Source organism: Panicum virgatum, chromosome 9K (genome assembly GCF_016808335.1).
Source record: "Panicum virgatum strain AP13 chromosome 9K, P.virgatum_v5, whole genome shotgun sequence".
Classification (NCBI taxonomy): Eukaryota; Viridiplantae; Streptophyta; class Magnoliopsida; order Poales; family Poaceae; genus Panicum; species Panicum virgatum.
The window spans coordinates 50,438,705-50,458,535 of NC_053144.1; the positions used below are offsets into that span (position 1 = coordinate 50,438,705).

At 41.3% G+C, this 19,831-nt stretch overlaps 1 protein-coding gene and 1 long non-coding RNA gene across 2 annotated transcripts; one reads left to right on the forward strand and one right to left on the reverse strand.

Annotated features, from left to right (window-relative positions):
- Positions 1-13,320: 13,320 nt before the first annotated feature.
- Positions 13,321-19,428, reverse strand: LOC120648088. The gene is made up of 6 exons (XM_039924851.1): positions 19,370-19,428; positions 18,309-18,746; positions 18,008-18,204; positions 17,752-17,820; positions 17,606-17,660; positions 13,321-13,546 (listed from the first exon to the last, which is right to left on the reverse strand). Exons 1-6 carry the CDS (start codon positions 19,426-19,428, stop codon positions 13,525-13,527), a joined length of 840 nt encoding a protein of 279 aa, XP_039780785.1. The 3' UTR covers positions 13,321-13,524.
- Positions 15,168-16,254, forward strand: LOC120652014. Its single transcript, XR_005666412.1, has 2 exons — positions 15,168-15,430; positions 15,513-16,254. It is a non-coding gene; the product is annotated as an uncharacterized LOC120652014 (long non-coding RNA).
- Positions 19,429-19,831: the final 403 nt, after the last annotated feature.

A 19,831-nucleotide genomic window follows, 5' to 3' on the forward strand; every position in this document is an offset into this window, starting at 1 on the left:
ACGCACCAAGTGTTGTATAGGAATGATTATTATTTTGATTGGTACACACTTTAAATTTCCTATGCTGAAGCTAAGACACATCACTATTGACAGGCTAGCTAGTTATGAGAATTTTCTTCTTCATTGAGGGTGATGTTTTGTATTTTTGTTGCCTTTTATTTAGTGTGCACTCCTGTGTGAAGCTTTGACATCTCTTTGTGCAATGATGTGATTTATGCTTTGAGTTATGATTGCTCCTTTCTTGAACGCAGAACTTTGGCCATGTTATGATGGCCCTTGCAGTGGATGTTTCTCGTTTTGTGGGAGTGCCAATGGCTCCACCAGACCCAATTCTTCGGGTTTCAGAAGCTTTCACTACAAGAAATCATTTAATCTATGACGAAACAAATTTGTCACAAATCGCGAAAAAACGTCATAAAACAACATCTATGACAATTTCGGATAACGTCATGTATTGAGCGTCACAGATTAAATCGGGTGACGTTTTTTCTGTAATCGTCACAGATTGGCACGATCTATGACGTTTCTAAACCGTCACAAAATGGCCCGAAGTCCACTTAGCCCAGCCCAAGCCCAATATCTATGACGAAAATAAACGTCACAGATAATGTCACGTGTTCAACTATCAATGACATGGACATTGACATGGCATCTGACGTGGCAGCTAATGTGGCATCCAACGTGGCGGCCCACATGGCTACCACATGGATGCTGACGTGGACAATGATGTGGCAGCGAGTCAATTTGGGCCCATTTGCATATGGCCCAATTAAGTTTCTACTCATGAAAATGCAGAGCCCATTTTACATCTTGGCCATTAAAATACAGCCCGTTCTTCTAATCAATGCATTATTATTTTAGCCCAAATCAAGATATAAACTAGCATATATTCTAATCCAACAACTCATCACATACATACATGATACAACATCAAAGTTTTTCAATTCAGCATGAAATCAGTGTAACTCTAGTTAATCTAGCACATCTCACAATTCTGAAAAACAAAAAAAAAAACAGCTTCCAGCAAATATATACACAGAACTACGAATTTTATTTAGCAGAAGCTCAAGTTTTGCATCTCACAAGTCTTGACTTTTCCAGGCAGTACCATCAAGGCCAATCTAGTTCAAATTATTGCCTTTGTCCCTGTATAATAGGAACCCACAGAAATATCAGTTACCATATCAAATAAGGCCATAAAATCTGCAGTTACTGCAGTTGCAAGTAAGAAACAATATATTTGTAGTGGAGAAGTAACTACAGTGCTATATTAGGAAAGGCTGGAATTTGAAAACAGAGGCTGAGTAGTCATAGAAAGCAATCTTAATGGTGATCTGACATATAAAAAATCAGGAGACTAGATGATCATACAAATCAATCTTACGGTGCTTTTTTTCAATGGAGACCAACTGAGCTATAAAGCATAATTAACATGAGAATACATTATATCACTGTAACAGGCCCCGTAAATACATGAGAATGATAACCTTGTACAGAAAAACTATATACGACTTACACTACGTCAATATAAATGATACACTTCTGGGCATAGTAAGACATGCTACCTACACTAGCAAATCTGGGCATAGTAAGACATGCTACCTTCCAGCATAAGCAAGAAAAGACCTTGGAGTCATCTTGCTTAAAGAACTTGCTGCACTGAAAACCTACAAAGATACAGGCTGATAATAAACTGAGATCAATACTGACAAGAGGTAAGGCTTCACTGTCTTGCACAATCATTAAGGCTTAACTATCTTTTGCATATTGTTTTCCTATCTCATGAAAAGGCAAGATTTCAATTCTTGTTCTATAGGTTCAGTTAGACATTTGAATGAATATCTGACATGCTAATTGTTGAAACAAAGAGGAAAGCCATGCTGGCCAATATTGGCCACAATTTAAATTTGAGTGGACCAGCAAGAAAGAATACCACTGTGTACGACACAATGCTTGCAAATTATAGAACTGATCCGATATAGCATTTGATTATCCACATTTCTTAAATTCCATTCAAGGCTAGCATTTGATTTGACATGGAAACAATGATAGCTACTCAGGGAAGCATGCTTTCATGCAATAGACATTGAGAACTGACATACAAGGAAATATAACAGAAGAAACAAATAATCCTGGTTAGAGGAAATATACAACCTATAACTTCACCTGTTATTGATGAACAAGGGACTGCAAATAAAATGACAATGATATACTTTGGCAATTGTCCAGAACTTATTAGTGACTACAATAAAACTTAATGCATTATATGGAAGTTAATATAAACGACAAGTATTGCATTCCCAGAAATATGGTTGCTGGTAAAGAACTTGTGTGAAAGTAAATTAAATCCATGTCTATGCGTGCAATCAAAGAGAGCATCCAGCTGCATATCTCTGACAGAATTTGTGGTGCTTACCGTGCTAGGGACATTTTATCGAACATCTTACCAGCAGTGTAGTCCAAAACATCTTACCAACGAACACCTCCACCATGTATGTGGCTGATCTGAACAAGCTTTCTCTGCAGCAATCTCCATTCCTTGGTGTCTATCTCATGTAGTAGAGATCTTCAAGCTGAGTAGGGAGCGGGATGAGGAGAAATCCAAGCAACATGAATCCAACATGAGCCAAATCAACCTACCGTAGATCCGCTGCTCCGTGGTGAAGACCATCCACGGCCGAAGGCTTGAGTTGCAAGTCAGGAGGATGGGCTTGGCGCGGCGTCTCCCCATACAGCTGCTCCTCGGGAAGAGGAGCGGGGGCCGGGGCCACGGCGGCGCCAAACTTCATGCGGCGGATGAGCATGTTGAGGTGCTCGAGCTCCTTGGATACAGAGGTTGAGGAGAGGGGCGCGGATCTGAGGGGGAAGGGATTTGGAAGGAGGCGCACAGGATGGGGTCCGGCCGCGGAGGACCAGAGCGGTGGGATGGAGGGGCGGAGGGCCGGATGCGGGCGGCGGACGGCGGACGGTGGTGTTGAGCGCAACCTGCGGGTGGCGGGTTGGCGACCAGGATAGGAACTGCGAGATCCGCCTCGGAGGAGGAGGCAGGGGGAGTCTGAGCAGCAGGACGAGTGGGAGAGCGCGAGCTAGGGTTTCAGCTCATTTTATACCATGGGAACGCGATGCTAACCATCGGATCGGAGATGGACGGTCGAGAATGATTAGGCCGGGTAGGCCGAGCCCAAAACGGCCCATATTTATCTCAACTCATTGTTTTTCTTTTTTTTTCAATTTAAAGCACTCTGGTGAAGTAACTTGCAAAAAAGGACATCTTAAATAGGCAATACACTTTTGAAATGTACTAGACAATATCTAAGTTGCCATGTAGAAGTTTCAATAATTTTTTGAACAGATTTAGTATTTTCTACCATTTAAATGAATTTCTGCATGCTTATTGAAAGTAATTACTATTTGAACTACAAGTATCTCACATAATACCTAAAAAATCCCAAAAAATATATTTAAGCAAACATATACAATTTTATACTATATCCTAAAAAACAAATGAATGATTCAAATGTTTGTTAGAGATAATTTAAACTTCTATGCACAAATTTATTGAAAATAAAATTAATAATATCCAAATTTGGTCAGAAAAATCTACAAATTGACATGGCAACATAATTTTGGTTCACGTGCTTGCCATAAAAAAATAAATAATTTTAATGAAATGAGATCATACACTATTCACAAACGGATACATCTCTCAAAGAGTTTCTTATAACTCAAGTCAATCTTTGAGATTAGACTACTTGATAACATTTTCGAACTCGCATGGATCTCAAATTTGGACAAAAGCTTATGTTGACCATAATAATAGAAATTATGAAGTTAAATTAGTTATTGTTATGTAAAAATATGTATTTCTATTCTATGCTTAAATGAAAGAAAACAAGCTATATGAAGAAGATTCAAGAAATCATAATTGACTTACAAAAAAATGCAATTACACGAAAGAACATGATTTTAGAAAAATTTAGGAAAAAGAACCATCAAATTTGGAGTCTATATGAGGGAAAAATACCAGTTACAAATTTTAATTCCGAATTAAAAAGAGGAATCTTCTTACGACGAAATTTGGCCGGATACTCCAGCAGGGATTGGGCCACGTCGCTTGTAAATAATAACCGTCGGATCTTTAGCACATAGTATCTCAATCGTCAGTTCAGCTGCTGCGACCGGGCTTCCTCCCAAAGCCAGCCATCGGGCCTTTTCTAGAGCCATCGAGATGTTCCTGCACCTCTCGCGAGAAAGAGGCCCGGCAACAAGATAAACCACCCCCACCGTCGCATCTCCTCCTCAACTCAGAGGGAGAAAAAAATCCAGGTCCACTTCCGCTATTCCCCAACCCTAGCGATTCCAAACGTTGCGACGCTTCCGATTTTCCACCGGCGACAAAAAAAGAGCATCGACGAAAGAGGTACGCACCCGTTGAAATCTCATCTACATCTAAGTTCCCAGCGATTGTTCAATTTGGGTACTTCCATTCACTTTGCGATTGTTCAAGTTGGGCGCTTCCATTTATTTTGCGCAATTACCCAGTCATCAAAGTAAATCCGGCGTCCTGCGTTACTCGTCAGATTAGCAGCGATAGAGTGGGCGGCGGCGCATCGCATCGAACAACCGGCAGTCCGGCGCCCTTAGACTAGAGATGCAGGCTGCGTTGATGCTGCACCGGCAGTCACAGACGCGCCCCGGTCGCCGGCGTCTGCCGGCACCGCGCCAAACCTCCTCACACGCTGCCTACGCTAGCTCTTCTCCTCACCCGCGCCTGTCCAGCTCCTACACGAGGCCGGAGCTAAGCGCTCCTACAGGCGGCACGCATCTCCACCAAGCTATCATGCGCTGTGCAACCCTCGCTCTGGGAACGAGATCCGCTGCAGTTGAGTGCCCTGCAGTGGTGTCCCTGACATGTGGGCCCCACACATGCAGGCCCACCTGTCAGTGGCCCAACTGCAGGCTGCCGAACTGCAGCGGATCCCTTTCCCTCGCTCTGGGCCTCCGGGACCTCCGTGGACCCAGCCATTCCCTTCAGACGCCGTGCAAGAAAGAAAAAAAGAAGGGGAAGGAGAGAATAGAAATTATAGGCAGTCCAGAGGATGATGAACCGCCAAGCAGGTACATTTCTTTAGTTCCAGTGATTACGAAGCTTCACAGAAGCCAGAAGGTTCTTGCCTAGCCGCCCATTGACTGACCAGCCTGGCAGCCTTCATGGCCCATCATGAAGTCGTTGCTGCCTTGCCCTTGTCAAATTCTATAGTTCTGTGTGCGTGACAAAATAATATACATAATATAAATATTAGATCCAAATAAAATCACTCGAATTACAATATATATCGCTTTGACATGTTGCTAAAATCTGTATACTGTACACTTACTAAATTATGTATTTTTCCTATGTCTGATTGCAGTGCCAAGAGAAAAAAGGAAGATATAATAATCAACTAAAAATAAAGAGAAGAAGGTACGTACCTGCATCATATTAACATCTTCCAACTTCCATTGTGCATATAGAATGATAATAGTACAGGCTCATTTTAGACATCCCATTAAGAATCCTCTTTTCATGTAGATAAATATTATATCTCAAATTGTAATACAAACTAAGACTTTAACAATATACAAAATTATTAAATGTAACTATCAATCCAGCAAAAATCAGCAACGGGAATAAATGCTTCCAATTTTATTAATTTTGTAGGTTTGTATTGCATTCAACATAATTTTTATTAGTCTTTACAATGGTTTGTAAAACTATTCTAACTATATCTTTCTATCTTGATTTTATTACATCGTTTGATATTTGTAAATAGATATGGCCAAAAGATCATATGAATCATATGAAAATAATAATGAATGTAGACATAATCATAAGAAAAGAAAAAAACAAGTCTATTCTATAGACAATGCAAATTTAGAAAAAGAAGATGCAAAAGTTAGACGACAGGAAAAAGTCAAAGTTAGAAAGCACAAGCTAGAAGATCTAAAGAATTGCCAAATGATAGAGAACCATACAAAAAAACAATGCTTAGATATTATCCAAAATAATGCTTATTTATCCTTGCCTTATGGTATGGTTAATTTTCCAGCTGAATATATTCAATATCTGAAAGAAACATACGAGGAAAGATCATACTTGGGAAAACCAGAATACAAATGCAAATATTGCGATGCCATATTTTGGTTTGATGAAAGAAATAAAAAAGATACTGAGCGCAATCATGGAGAAGTAATGTACTCCAATTGCTGCAGATATGGAAAAATCAAAATACCTAAATTTAGAGAACCCCCACCATATTTAAAGAGGTTACTTGATCCAAAAGGCGACAAAGATGCAAAACATTTCCTGCAGAAAATCAGACAATATAATAGCCTGTTTGCATTTACATCCATGGGAGGCAATATTGAGAACAAAATTAACCATGGAGAAGGTCCATATGTCTTTCGGGTAAATGGACAAATACATCATCGCATAGGATCATTATTACTTGAGCCAAATAAATCACCAAAGTTCGCTGAACTATACATATTTGATACAAAAAATGAAATAGAAAATAGAATACGAGCACTAACCAGTGAAGATACCAACGAAAGTGATCTTAATCCAACAATAGTAAAACGTTTAAAAGAAATGCTTGACGAATGCAATCCTTTAGTTAAGATATTCCGCCATGCCCGTGACCTATTAGAAGAATATAAAGGTGTCGATATCAATATTCGAATTATTGGTGCAAATAAAGGTGATCAAATACAATATGAAATGCCACACCCAGAGGAACTAGCTGTGTTAATTGTAGGTGATATGACAACAGAAAACTATAAGCGAGATATTATTATTAGCACCCGAAATAATGGCCTACGACGCATATCTATATTTCATCCTGCATACATGCCTTTGCAGTATCCTCTATTATTTCCTTATGGAGAAAGAGGCTTCCAATTAGGCATACAATACCATGATAGTTACAAAACAATACATAAAAACAGTAGTAAAAGAGATACAGTAACCATACATGAATTTTTTAAATACCATATGCATTATAGGCCAAATCAGCCAAATCCTTACTTGTGCTATGGGCGATTATCAAAACAAGCAATAGTTGACGCACGAGCAATGGAAGATGAAGATCGTCTTCAATATATTGCTAGAAATCAATCTAAGCTAAGAGCTGAATATATACAAGGAATATTTGATGCAGTTGATAAAGGATTGAATGAAGCGAACCAAATAGGAAAAGGAGTACTTCTACCTTCTAGCCACGTCGGTTGCAGACGTTATATTATACAAAACTACCATGATGGAATAGCTATTTGTCGTGTATATGGACCCCCAGATCTTTTTATAACATTCACATGTAATCCTAAATGGCCAGAAATAGCATTAGCAATATTAGAGGGACAACAACCTAATGATAGATGTGATATAATAGTACGTGTGTTCCATATGAAGCTGCAACAATTACTAGATGACATACGCTCAGGTTCAATCTTTGGACCTATATTAGCAATATTATATTCTATAGAATTTCAAAAAAGGGGTTTACCTCATGTTCATATCTTAGTTTGGATAGAAAAGAAAGGAAATGAAATAACAACAGAAATAATAGATTCTTGGATATCTGCTGAAATACCAAACCCAACAATAGATCCTTTAGGATATATACTTGTATCCGAACATATGATGCATGGACCTTGTGGAGAGAAAAATTGGAACTGCCCATGCATGAAAAAAGGTAGATGTTCTAAATTTTATCCAAAAGAATTTCAAGAAGAGACTACTTTTACCGATACAGGTTTTACAATGTATCGTAGGCGAAACAATGGAATCTTTATACGTAGAGATAACCACAACTTAGATAACAGATGGGTTGTTCCGCATAATTTACAATTACTCAAAAAATACCAAGCCCATATAAATGTAGAATATGTAAACAAAAGCAAGCTTTTAAAATACTTATGCAAATATGTAAATAAAGGACCTGACAAAGCAAGTATAATTTTCAAACGCATTAAAAAAGCACAGGATGAAACTAAAGATGAAGAAACCAAGGATATAGATGAAATCAAAGAATATTTGGATTGTAGGTATATATGTGAACAAGATGCACTCTGGAGATTGCTTGGCTATGAAATACACTATCATAGGCCTCCAGTCGAAAGGCTACCCGTGCATCTGCCACTAATGAATATTGTTAAAATGAGAAAAAATGCTAAATTAAAAGATATTATTGATAATCCAAAAAATCACAAAACAATGCTCACTAAATGGTTTACCGCTAATAGAGAACATATTGAGGCAAGAGAACTTACATACTGTGAATTTCCATTAAAGTGGAGATGGGAGGAAAAAACAAAAAAATGGACAAAAAGACAGCATGGCTTTAAAATTGGACGATTATATTACGTGAATCCTAGCGAAGGAGAACGTTTCTACCTCCGTATGCTTCTCATGATAGTAAAAGGTGCAACAAGCTACGTGGATATACGAACATATAATGGAACTGTATATCAAACTTTCAAAGAAGCTTGTGCAGCACGAGGACTACTAACTGATGACAACGAATGGTATAACACGTTTGAAGAAGCTACTAGCTGGGCTACATCTTCTCAATTACGGAATTTATTTTGCATAATGCTAGCATACTGTGAAATAAAGGACGAAAGAGAATTCTTTAATAAAAACTGGAAAAAATGGTTGATGATATGGAAAGACAGTTAACACTTAAACATTACCCAATTAAATATATTACTACTGAAACTGAACTTCAGAACTTACTATTACAAGATTTAGAGGAAATTTTAAGCAGGAATGGACATCAAATCACTAATTATAATCTGCCATGTAGGTGCATACACCATGAACTAGATACAAGCAACAAACTGATCCAAGAAGAAATGAACTATGATATACAGTATTTAGAAGAAGAATCTAATAAATTATATTCACAACTAAATAAAAGACAGAAGGAAGCTTTTCATGAAATTGTTGATTCTGTTTTAAACAACAGACCACAATTCTACTTTGTCTCCGGACATGGAGGAACTGGCAAGACTTTTTTGTAGAACACAATTGTATCATACATTAGAGCCCAAAAAAAAAAAGTTCTAACAGTTGCATCATCTGGAGTAGCTTCTTTACTACTTCCAAATGGACGAACAGCTCATTCAAGATTTCGAATACCTATTGATATAGATGAAATGTCAATATGTGACATAAAACGAGGGACAAAACTTGCTAAATTACTTATCGAAACTAGCCTCATTATATGGGACGAAGCCTTGATGACAAATAAACAGTGTTTCGATGCCTTTGACAGGTCACTCAAAGATATAATGTCTGAAGTAACTCAAGAAGCTGTCAATATACCATTTGGTGGAAAGGTCGTTGTCCTAGGTGGTGATCCTAAGCAAATACTTCCGGTCGTACAAAATGGCTCAAAATCTCAGATTATAAACGCCTCAATTATTAAATCATATCTTTGGAACAATGTTAAAATATTATTCCTAACTGAAAATATGCGTCTGCAAAAGGTAAATCCATCGAGTCCTGAATATGAAGAGCTAGAATCTTTCAATAACTGGATATTAAGCATTGGAAATGGAACTATCATAGGTGAAACAAATATTGCTACTGACTCTGACTCTACGTTGATAGAGATACCAAAAGAGCTACTAATACAAACGTCAAATAATAAAATACAAGCATTAGTAGACTGTACATATCCTGATTTTCAAAGAAGATTTCAGGATGCTGATTATATTAAAGAAAGAGCTATATTAGCAACTACTAATGAAATTGTTGATGAAATAAACGACTACATGGTCAAGCTACTACCAAACCAGGAAAGAGAATACTTGAGCGCAGATACCATATCAAAATGTATAGATGCACCTAACGATGCAGAAGTTTTATATCCTGTTGAATATCTTAATACACTCAACTCCAACAACTTCCCACCACATAGACTATTACTAAAAGTTGGAGTCCCGATTATGCTATTGAGAAATCTTAACCAGAGCTTAGGACTATGCAATGGAACAAGGCTCATAGTGACACAATTAGGAGATAATGTTATCGAAGTAGTAATAATTACAGGAACACACACTGGACATAAAACATACATACCATGAATTAATCTAACAACAAGAGGAAACCATTGGCCATTTACACTATGCCGACGACAATTTCCAATAAAAGTTTGCTACTCAATGACTATTAATAAAAGCCAAGGGCAAACACTATCAAATGTAGGAATATATTTAAAGAAGCAAGTATTTACCCATGGCCAACTATATGTCGCAGTGTCACGTGTAACAAACAAGACAGGTCTAAAAATATTAATAGAAAATGATGATGGCTCATGTGGCTCAAAAACAGAAAATATAGTATACAAAGAAGTTCTAAATTCAATAGAAAGAAGACCATAGCCAAGACCTAAGTGATCTCATGTCTGTTATTTTATTTACAGATGAGCCTCACCTTGCTCGCTCAACTACTTCCAATACCTGCACATTGTAGCAGCACCTCCTCCACTGCAGGGTCAAGCAAGCAGGACCCTGCAAGCATTGTTGCCTGCACCAGCACCACCTCCGCGCATCCAGTTCCAACTCCAGCTCCAGGTTCTGTATTGTCCAGCAGATCTGTTTCTTGCAAAAAGGTAAATTTTCTTTCCCATAGTATAATCAACTTGCTAAATTGTGCTTAGCCCAACATTGTCATGCTACTAGGCCTCTCGGTGTCCACCCACATGCTCAAAATAATTAAGTACAAAGTCATTAATTTGCTACGTTCATTCTATTGCTTGCTCAGTCAGATACCTAGATGAGAAATACTGATTAAAAATATACAACTATTATATAGCACGCACTGGTCCTGCAACAATCAAATAACAATAGCAGGAAAATTGATCTACAGTTCCATACAACTATGGAACCACATAATATGCGGCAATGCATATGGCGAGGTCAAATAACACCGAAGTGGGATGTTGGTAACAGCCATTTCAAAAGAAGTAAGTTCTTGATCTGCCACTTCAGAACAAAGTGTTTTTAAAAATATCGTGTGCTAATATCTTCATATGCAGTCCATTCCGATTACATCACAAATTATACTCTTTCCAATTTTAACAATGCCACTGCATATTTGGTTGACGATACAAGGCAAGACCTATCTTAATTAATGCATCCACAAACATCCCAATACTACACATAAGACTTAAAAGTTGCATAGTCTGCAGTTGGTCTATCCTATTTAAAATTTAATTGACTTGATGTTCCTTTCACACCAGCATTCTCAATTAACATTACTTTGATGACTTCTTGTATAATTGCACCTACAGGAGCTACATCTCTGGGTGAAGAGTGAAACAGTCATAGAGCCTGTTCCTACAAATCATGAACCCACCTCCATCTAAACACTCCCCCATCCACAGGGACAAGATTATACTGTTACTTATCTTAGTGCCTGGAATCATGAACATTCAGAGTTGTGCAGTAATTCAAAAGTGCAAATAAATTTGTGTCTGGAATTGCTCTTTGGCATGTAATCTTCTCTTTATGTAAGCATATTTTCATATCATTTCTATTCGTGAAATACAATTCTTGTGGCTGCTACTACTTAATTTCTAATATATTTCTACTCGTGCTGGCGTGTTGCAAACAAAACATTGCTATGCTATATGATGAGGGCACAGCACCAAAAAAACACTGGCCGAAAATATAAGCGCGCTGTCGCCTAGCACTGCCACGCTTCGAGGAAGGCGCGGCAACGCCGCGCAAGCTTTTCTAGTATCACATATAGTTGTGTTCTTCACATCACCCACGTGGCACAATAGTAAAAATAATTTTGATGCTCGACGCAGTCACAAAAGACTGTGTCTTACGGTGGTAGTGCCCGGTATTTACCTCAGGCAGGTCGCAGGTTCGATTGCCATGGAGCACAAGTTGTTTTTATTTTCCAGAAAAACGATGACCATTATGTACTACTAGGTCAGTAGCGCGCTAACGCCGCGCCCATCTGGATGGCGTGCTCGTGGGCCGAAGCTTCTTTTTTTGGGCTGGAGCATTGGTGTGGCAGTCCGGCCTAAATTAATCCGGCTTAAGTACGCTAACCATCACCGAAACAGTAACTAGGGTTAACACGCACTTAAAACGGAGTAATCCGGCAGTGCTGTCGAGTAAAATCCCGATTAAACCACTTGAAACAGGATCGACAAAGCAGTCCAGAGAATGCAACATTCCACAATTTTACAGCACAGAGTATGAAATTGAATTAATATTACAAACCAAGTTTGAATTTATAAAAGACAACAGAGTTCAAGAGTGACGAAAAACGAACGATAATCTAGCGTCGAAACCAGACATCATGATGAAACCCGTACATGACGTCAACCACATCCTCAGATGTACCACCTGAAAAACAAAGCCACAAGCAAGGCTGAGTATACTAATACTCAGCAAGGCTTAACCGACTAAGGGTATACTAAGCCTTTTATCTAGACATGCAAGGCTTTTGGCTTGAGGAGTTTGTTTGCCGAAAAGCAATAAAGAGTAGATCCTTAATTTCAGGTTTTAGCTTCCAAATTCTAGTTCAATTAACCATTCTATGTGAGCATCTATCCAATAGCATACATGGTGGAAACAATTATCTTTCATCATACAACCAATCATATTCATCATCATCATCTTTCACTTCTTACTCTATGTAGCAGAAGGGTTAAGCAGTCCCAAACCGTGAGAAGCGGACGATTCGAATCGAATTTGTTAACCTAGCCAGGCAGACCTAAACACACGCATGGGAACAGAGTCACCCACGCAACAGTTCCCTTCAATTCCCGCTTCACGGAACAGGCCCACCGCCCTCGACTACAAGAATCCACGCCACGGTATGGCGCCAGGTCGTGAGCCTTCTTGCACCCGCATGTGGCCGCATGAGAAACAACGTTCAAAGACGGTGGGACGGTATGTTCCGGCTGCGGTTCAATCCAGTACTTAAGCTTACCGATTACCATATTTCTCGGCATGTGATTAGTACGTTCAAAAGCTTAACCACCACTACCACACACTGCGGCCTTATCTATTTCCACTAAATAGACGGGGTATCACAAGTACCACAACCCCGCCCGTGAGCCTTATAGTTGCAGTATGTAGTAGACATTCAACTCCTATAGTTCTCGCGAGTGACAGGAAATCACTCGACTTCTACCGAACCATTAGCCTAGCCAACTAGCGAACTACACATACTAGTGTTCAAGCATAGGTACCTAGGATCATGCAACTAAAGTTCCAATCAACTCCTGTAACTTAGATGCACAAGTAGATAGAAACAATAATAGGTTGCATAAATTTAAAATAGATAGGACATGCTCCGGGGCTTGCCTGGGATTAACACTAGGTCAGTGTTAGTTAGAGAACAACTGCTCGACGAGCATCTTCCTTTGGTCATGCACATCGGAATCCATTCGTCCATCTTCTAGACATGTCCACCATTCATCGTCTTCCGGCTCGTCTCCGATATCACGTCATTCACGCGGTTCTTCTATCGTACCTAAATGAAATGCGACAATGCATATGTATGAATGCACAGTTTCAAGTTGCTCAACAATGTAGATGTTATTATTTTTCCTTCACGATAAAGTTGTAGTCCACCTAAGTGAGTTTGGACATGATACTTCTAAATTAATATTTCCTGGGCAGTCGTTTATAGAGTAGTATCTAACATTTCTAACTATACAAGGCATCATGATCAACGGCACAAAAGAAGCTCACTAACTTCATAAACAAGTGGTAGTTGTTTCCGATAGCAAGTAAATCATGGTTTGTTAAATAAATAACAACTCAGCACACATACAGTAGTAGATTCAGCAAAAATTACATTAAACAAAAGGTAAACAGAGTAATCTATCCTGTAAAAAAAATCAAGCTATTTCATGCAGCCACTTACTCGAAACAATTCAGATATTCAGACTACACCCAGAGAAAGATTAAATTCTACAGAACAAACCACAACACTTATGAAAGCTCAAAATTTTTCAGAACAGACTTCATATGATTCTTGACACCTCATAAATTTTTCAGAATTTATTCTGCAGAGAATTAATTCTGAGGAATTAAACAAAACAGACATCAATCTAACAAGATTCATTTTTAACTTCTGTTCTAGTCATGAACTGGTGCTCAAACTTCATGGAAAATCTAAACTATTCAAAAATAACATTAATAAATATTTTCATGATTTATCATGAACAGAAACTATTTACCATAATTAAAGTATACTAAACAAGCATTAAATAAAATAAATATCTACACAAATCGAAAAATTATGAAACTTGGACAGTGGTGTTAATTTAGTATTGTAAGTACACAGAAAAAGTTTCATACATATATCTAAATGAGAACATCCAGAAATAAAAGAATATATTATTCTACTAGATCTAGACAAGACTAGGGTTTCATCTAGTTATAGGTATTAACTGGTGCTCAAAATTTTACACAACACTAATCATGGCATGGATTAGCTACCAGCCAAAAATAACCCATAAATGCTAAGTAGAACTCCTAGAATAATTATAGCCTATGAAATCTAATCGTTTTCCTAGATTAAAATAGAAGCATAATATGAACATGTGACTGTAACAAAAGTTGTAGGTTTTGATCTAAGGATTCCAAAACATTTTAGTTTGCATTTTTATGATTTTTTTTAAGATTTTATATGGAATTTACAAGTTTTCTGTTTTTGAAAACAAAAGAAAAAGGAAACGAACTTTTGCATCTAGGCCCCTGGGTTTCTGTTTCTTCTCACAGGAGGTCCTTGGCGGAGGGAACAGAATAGGGGAAGGGTCTACGGCCGTTTTCCGGCGAGGTTTGGCCCTGGCGGCGAGGGGGAAGTTGGGGAAAAGGAGGAGGGAGTCGAGGCGCACCTCTAGGAGGTCTCGGGTCGCGAGAAGATGGCCCGAGGCGGCCTGTCCGCGGTGAGGGGCGGCCGGCGGCGGACTGTGCCGGCGGAGGCGGCGCTCTGGCAGTTGTGGGCGGCGGGGAGGGGGTCGGAGAGCTGCACCACGACGAGAGGAAGCTCGCTGTGGGGTTATCTCGGGCCTAGGAGGGTCGGATTATGTGTTTAATATTTCTTGCTTAGTATTTTAAAAACTGGGATGTCACAATTGGCATGGGGTCTCACGTTGCGATTGGGCCGGGCAGCTGCTATGTTTGTGGACTGGGCTGTTGGCACACGTTGTGTTTGCTGGTGTTGTTGCCTAATCCTGAAGCAGGTCGGTTTGCCGACAACGATGAGACAGAGGCGGTTTCAGCAGGTCGGTTTCCATGGGCGGTTTCGTTGGAGGCAAGGCAGCTGCTGTATTTTAGTGGAGGCAGTGGAAGTGGGTGTGAAGAGGCGCGGACGGTCTGAGCGTTGGCGCGATGGCGTCAGTTACTGGTGAGTACAGCGACTCTTTCCTTGTGTAATCCTAAGGCGAAGTTCGGTCGGCAATTGATCCGATTTTGTATCCCTGTAGGAGGAGTTCTTGTTGCGCATGTTTCTTGCCGTCCTATTTTGACTGATGTGCTCAAGACTTTAGAGGGTTCCATTCCTTTCTACTCATTTAAAAGCGTTGATGGTCTCTATGTGGCAACGGGTTTTGTGATTGTTCCTCTACCCGCTTAGTTTGATGAGTTTACTCTTCTGGAGGCATGTGCTTCAACAACGAAGGATGGAGCAGAGGAGGCCGCGGCGAGCGCACTGATCCAAGCAGCAAGCCGTGATTTTGGTGTTGTGGTCAGCAGCTCAATTTTCGGTGATGTAGAGGAGCTGCAGAAGAAAAATGAAAAGCTGGTCAGGAACAATATGCTGCTCAAGTCTGGTTGGGTTCAATCAATCGATACTCCAGAAGACGCTTGAACATATCACTTTGGACGCCGTTGACGGTTCCTCCAGGAAGTCCATCGGGATACTTGCTCATGAAGCTGCTGTCTGGGCAGAGGAGAGTGTTTGGATGGCCACAGCTGCAGTGGAAGAATTGTCGTCCGAGTTCATGGATGAAACTTGAGTCATTTCCTGTGCTCTGCGTGGCACTGAGTTGGTGTAGTTGTTTGTTTGGTAAAAAAGTATGTGTAACAATCTTTTGTATGGTCCAAAATGTTAGGCGACCTCATGTGTTTGGAATATGTCTTAGTCTAAAGTGTACCAATGTTTTGTCTGACCAACAATTGGCACCAGGGCTATTGTGCCTGTAATGTATGTTAATCTGAGGTCGGGTATCACTCACTGGTTCATGATAGTATCCATAGTATTATTTGTTTTATGACTCCATCTATGTTTGCCTGGGAACGGGTCATGGAGTTGATCAGGCTGTATGGATATAAATATTTGGATATAATCGAGTATGCATACCAATCTGTAGTTTATGACACAGAACGAAATATGTATCCACAAAACGAAATGTCGCACAAAATGAATGAAAATTCGAAACAGTACGCAAGCATAGCACTTGGCACAACCAACAGTACAGATCACCACTATATTTCAAAAGGAATACTTGTGCATATATGATTCTTGTCTAGTTTACAAGAAAAAGGTAAGAGAGCATGGCCAGTAAATATGGAACGGAATACGCAAAAGCTGAGAAATCGATAAAGACAAATATCCCAGGTCCGCACCTTTTAGCAAGGTAGCGTATTCTTTTGGGAAGGCAACTATAGGTTCGCTACTTGTGGGAAAAGGGAAATAGCCTGCATTTATTAGGATATAGGTATGAAAACCCAGGGCACCCAAAATAGGGCAAAAGCAAACATGGATGTGGCAAAATTTAAGGTAACCTGTCCTCATCGGAGCCCTGTCCTTATTTCTGGCTATTCTTTTGGCCCTATTCTGTTGAGCATCGCTCACAGACACAAGGGGGCAGAACTGGTCTCCTGAGTATGAGGGGCATTTGAATCAAATCCAACACAGAGCATAGCTAACAAAGGCAGCAGGACTTTCTAACTAAACTCATTGATTACTGTGTAGCGCCGCGGTGCAGGTGCAGCATAGCCAGGATCTAGAACGGGAACTGGGGGAGCTGACCAATGTTTCGGAGATGCAGGCACACGCTGACGTACATTTCTATCAAATGCAGGAGGGACAGAAGCAGGTAAAAGGGGGTGCAGGCGCGGATCGACAACACTGCGGGGCAGCAGCGGCACGAGCAGCTAAAGTGGCCGCAGCAGCCTCCTCGCGACGCCTGCGCCGTGAATGAACCAAATCCGGTATAGAGCACCGTGGCCGCACATGTCTTCCACTGGAAGGGGTAGGTTCCCTGCAACGTCTCCGTGAAGAAGCAGGAGCATCTATCTAAACAGTAAGAGGGCAAGTACATCTAGTGTGAGTGGCACCCAAACTGTCATGGACAATGCATGCTAACCCTTTACCAATGTACCATATTTTTTTGCTGGGAACGGCAAGAACAAATCAAGCACAAGGGGCACATGGGGCCAAACCAAACAGGCCCCACAGCAGGTAAACAAAGAATAGACAGAGCAATATGAACGACCGGGAACAGCGCAATGACAAGCATAGTGAGCACACATTTGCAGGTTTCACACTCGAGAGTTGAACAATGGGAAGAGCACACACCTTATAACCTGCAGCAGGAGTTCGGCACGGGCAAGGCATCCCGCAAGCAGGCCACCTAGATATAGCACGCGCAACATCAGGAACAAACACCAAATAAGCAAAAAATAAGCAACGAAGAACAGAGCAGGCAGAGCAAGAGCACCAACCAAATCCAGGTAGGAGGAGCAGTGAGGCAACGACGACTGAACCAGCGGGAGCAGCACGACGAACCCGCTCTTGAGACCGAAGGGAAACAGCCAACGGTAGCGGAACCATTCCAGGCGCACAGACCGCAAGATTGCAGCGGGTACCAAGGAACCGAGGAAGGCGCACACCGCAGTCACACCACAAGAGGGTAGAGCTCATCAGGGAAGGCGAGGAAACCCGAAGCAATCCGCACAGGCGTCCAGATCTTGAACTCACCAGGGTCCCGAAGAGGAAGGAGGCAGATGCAGCAGAGGAGCCGCGTGCCCCCGGTAGCGCGTGGTGAGGACGGCGTGCATGGGGAAGTCCGGCGCCGGTGCACCCCTGACGTACTCCTTCGTCGCCGCTGCACCCCCACCGCGGCGAGATCCGGCCCTCCCCAAAGCTTCCCCAAACCCCACACCGCACCAAGGAACCTAGGAAGGCGCATACCGCAGTCACAAAGAAAGAGGGTAGGGCTCGTTACCGAAGGCGAGGAAAGCCGAACCAATCCGCACAGGCGGCCGGATCTGGAGCTCACCAGTGTCCCGAAGAGGAAGGAGGCGAATGCAGCAGAGGAGCCGCAGGCCCCCGGTAGCGCTCGGCGAGGACGACGTGATTGGGCGGTCCGGCGCCGCCGCACCCCCGATGGGCTCTTCCACCGCCGCTGCACCCCCACTGCGGCGAGAAGGTAAGCGAAAAAGGAGGCGGACAGAGAAGAGGCACTGTCCCGCAGAGGCGGTGCGGGAGGAATGAGCCCCACACGCAGAGAGCGAGAAGAAGCCGGAGCGGGGACGGCGCAGCGAAGGCGGTACGGCACCAGCAGGCCCACACGCAGCGGGCGACGCGCGGCGCAATGCCCGCGCGACCAATCCACAGCCAGCGTCGGGCGTGCTCTCCCCGGCACGTGTCGACCAGCGAGCGCCCGATCCCTCTCGCGCTTTCCTCTCCAGGGCGGATAGTAATAAGAGTAAACCATCTAATGCACTTTATTAACACAAGTGCTTTACAAGTCCAGTGGTTAGGCGGCAGTGCTGTAATCCATGATAGCTTGTGTTCGAGCCCGCTTTTAGGCAATTTTTTTTAATTTTTTCACTTTTTTTCACACTTGAGCCAGTAGCCCAGGTTCGAATTACGTACCTACCACTTATTTTTTCCCTCCATTTTTGCTCTTATTTACAATTACGCTAACTATTAGATGCATGGTGTAGTGGTTTGGCATGTTGTGTTCCAATTTATCTCAATCATGTATAAAAAAGTTTATAATGTCAATAATTAACACAACCGGTGTCATAGTCCAGTGGTGAGACACTTGAATCCGTATTGTGAGGTGGCAGGTTGATTCTCTGCCACTCAACCTTTTATCTCATTTTTGGACTAAATGTATACGTTCATTAGAATATAAAATATCTCATGGCCAAATGAAACAAAAGCAAGGCCCAGCGCAGTTGTAGAACTGCTCTCCAAGAAGCTCAGCTTCCGCGGTTCGACCCTCCAGCGCCACTTTTTCCGACTCCCATTTGTGTCAATGTTTTTGCTCTCTTTTCTTTTTCAGGTTTTGCTATGAATAAAATTTAATGTAACACATAAACACAACTTTACCTAAAGCGCAGTGACTCCAATGTAACTACACTACTAGCTGAATGGTACGGCACTTCCATGGAGGGCTGCAGTCCAAGGTTCGAACCCCCTTTGCCCCTTGCTGTGCCACTTTTTTTTTTAACAGGGCATGAGATGTATAAAGGGCCCCTTGCTGTGCCACTTTTTTTTTTTAACAGGGCATGAGATATATAAAGGGACTATGACAATTTCTGTGACACCCCCTTGCCGTGCCACTTTTTTTAACAGGGCATGAGATAGTATAAAAACTTAAATACCAACTACGTCACAGGTTATTTGCGACGGATTTACTAAAACGTCACAGATTATGGGCTGCTTCATGACGAAATCAACAAAATGTCACTGTGTTATGGGCCTTATATCCATATTGCATATTCATGACGATCTCTGAAAACGTTACAAAAATTTCGTCAGAATTCGTCACAGATTAAATGGTTTCTTGTA

Coding starts and splice junctions, on each gene's coding strand:
- LOC120648088 (XM_039924851.1), bottom strand. CDS start 19,428: ATGGAAGTGCCGTACCATTCAGCTAGTAGTGTAGTTACATTGGAGTCA. Junction 18,205..18,308: donor CCTTCCTCTTCGGGACACTG/GTGAGCTCCAGA, acceptor GCGCCTTCCTAG/GTTCCTTGGTGCGGTGTGGG. Junction 17,661..17,751: donor GCTCCTCCTACCTGGATTTG/GTTGGTGCTCTT, acceptor TGCTATATCTAG/GTGGCCTGCTTGCGGGATGC.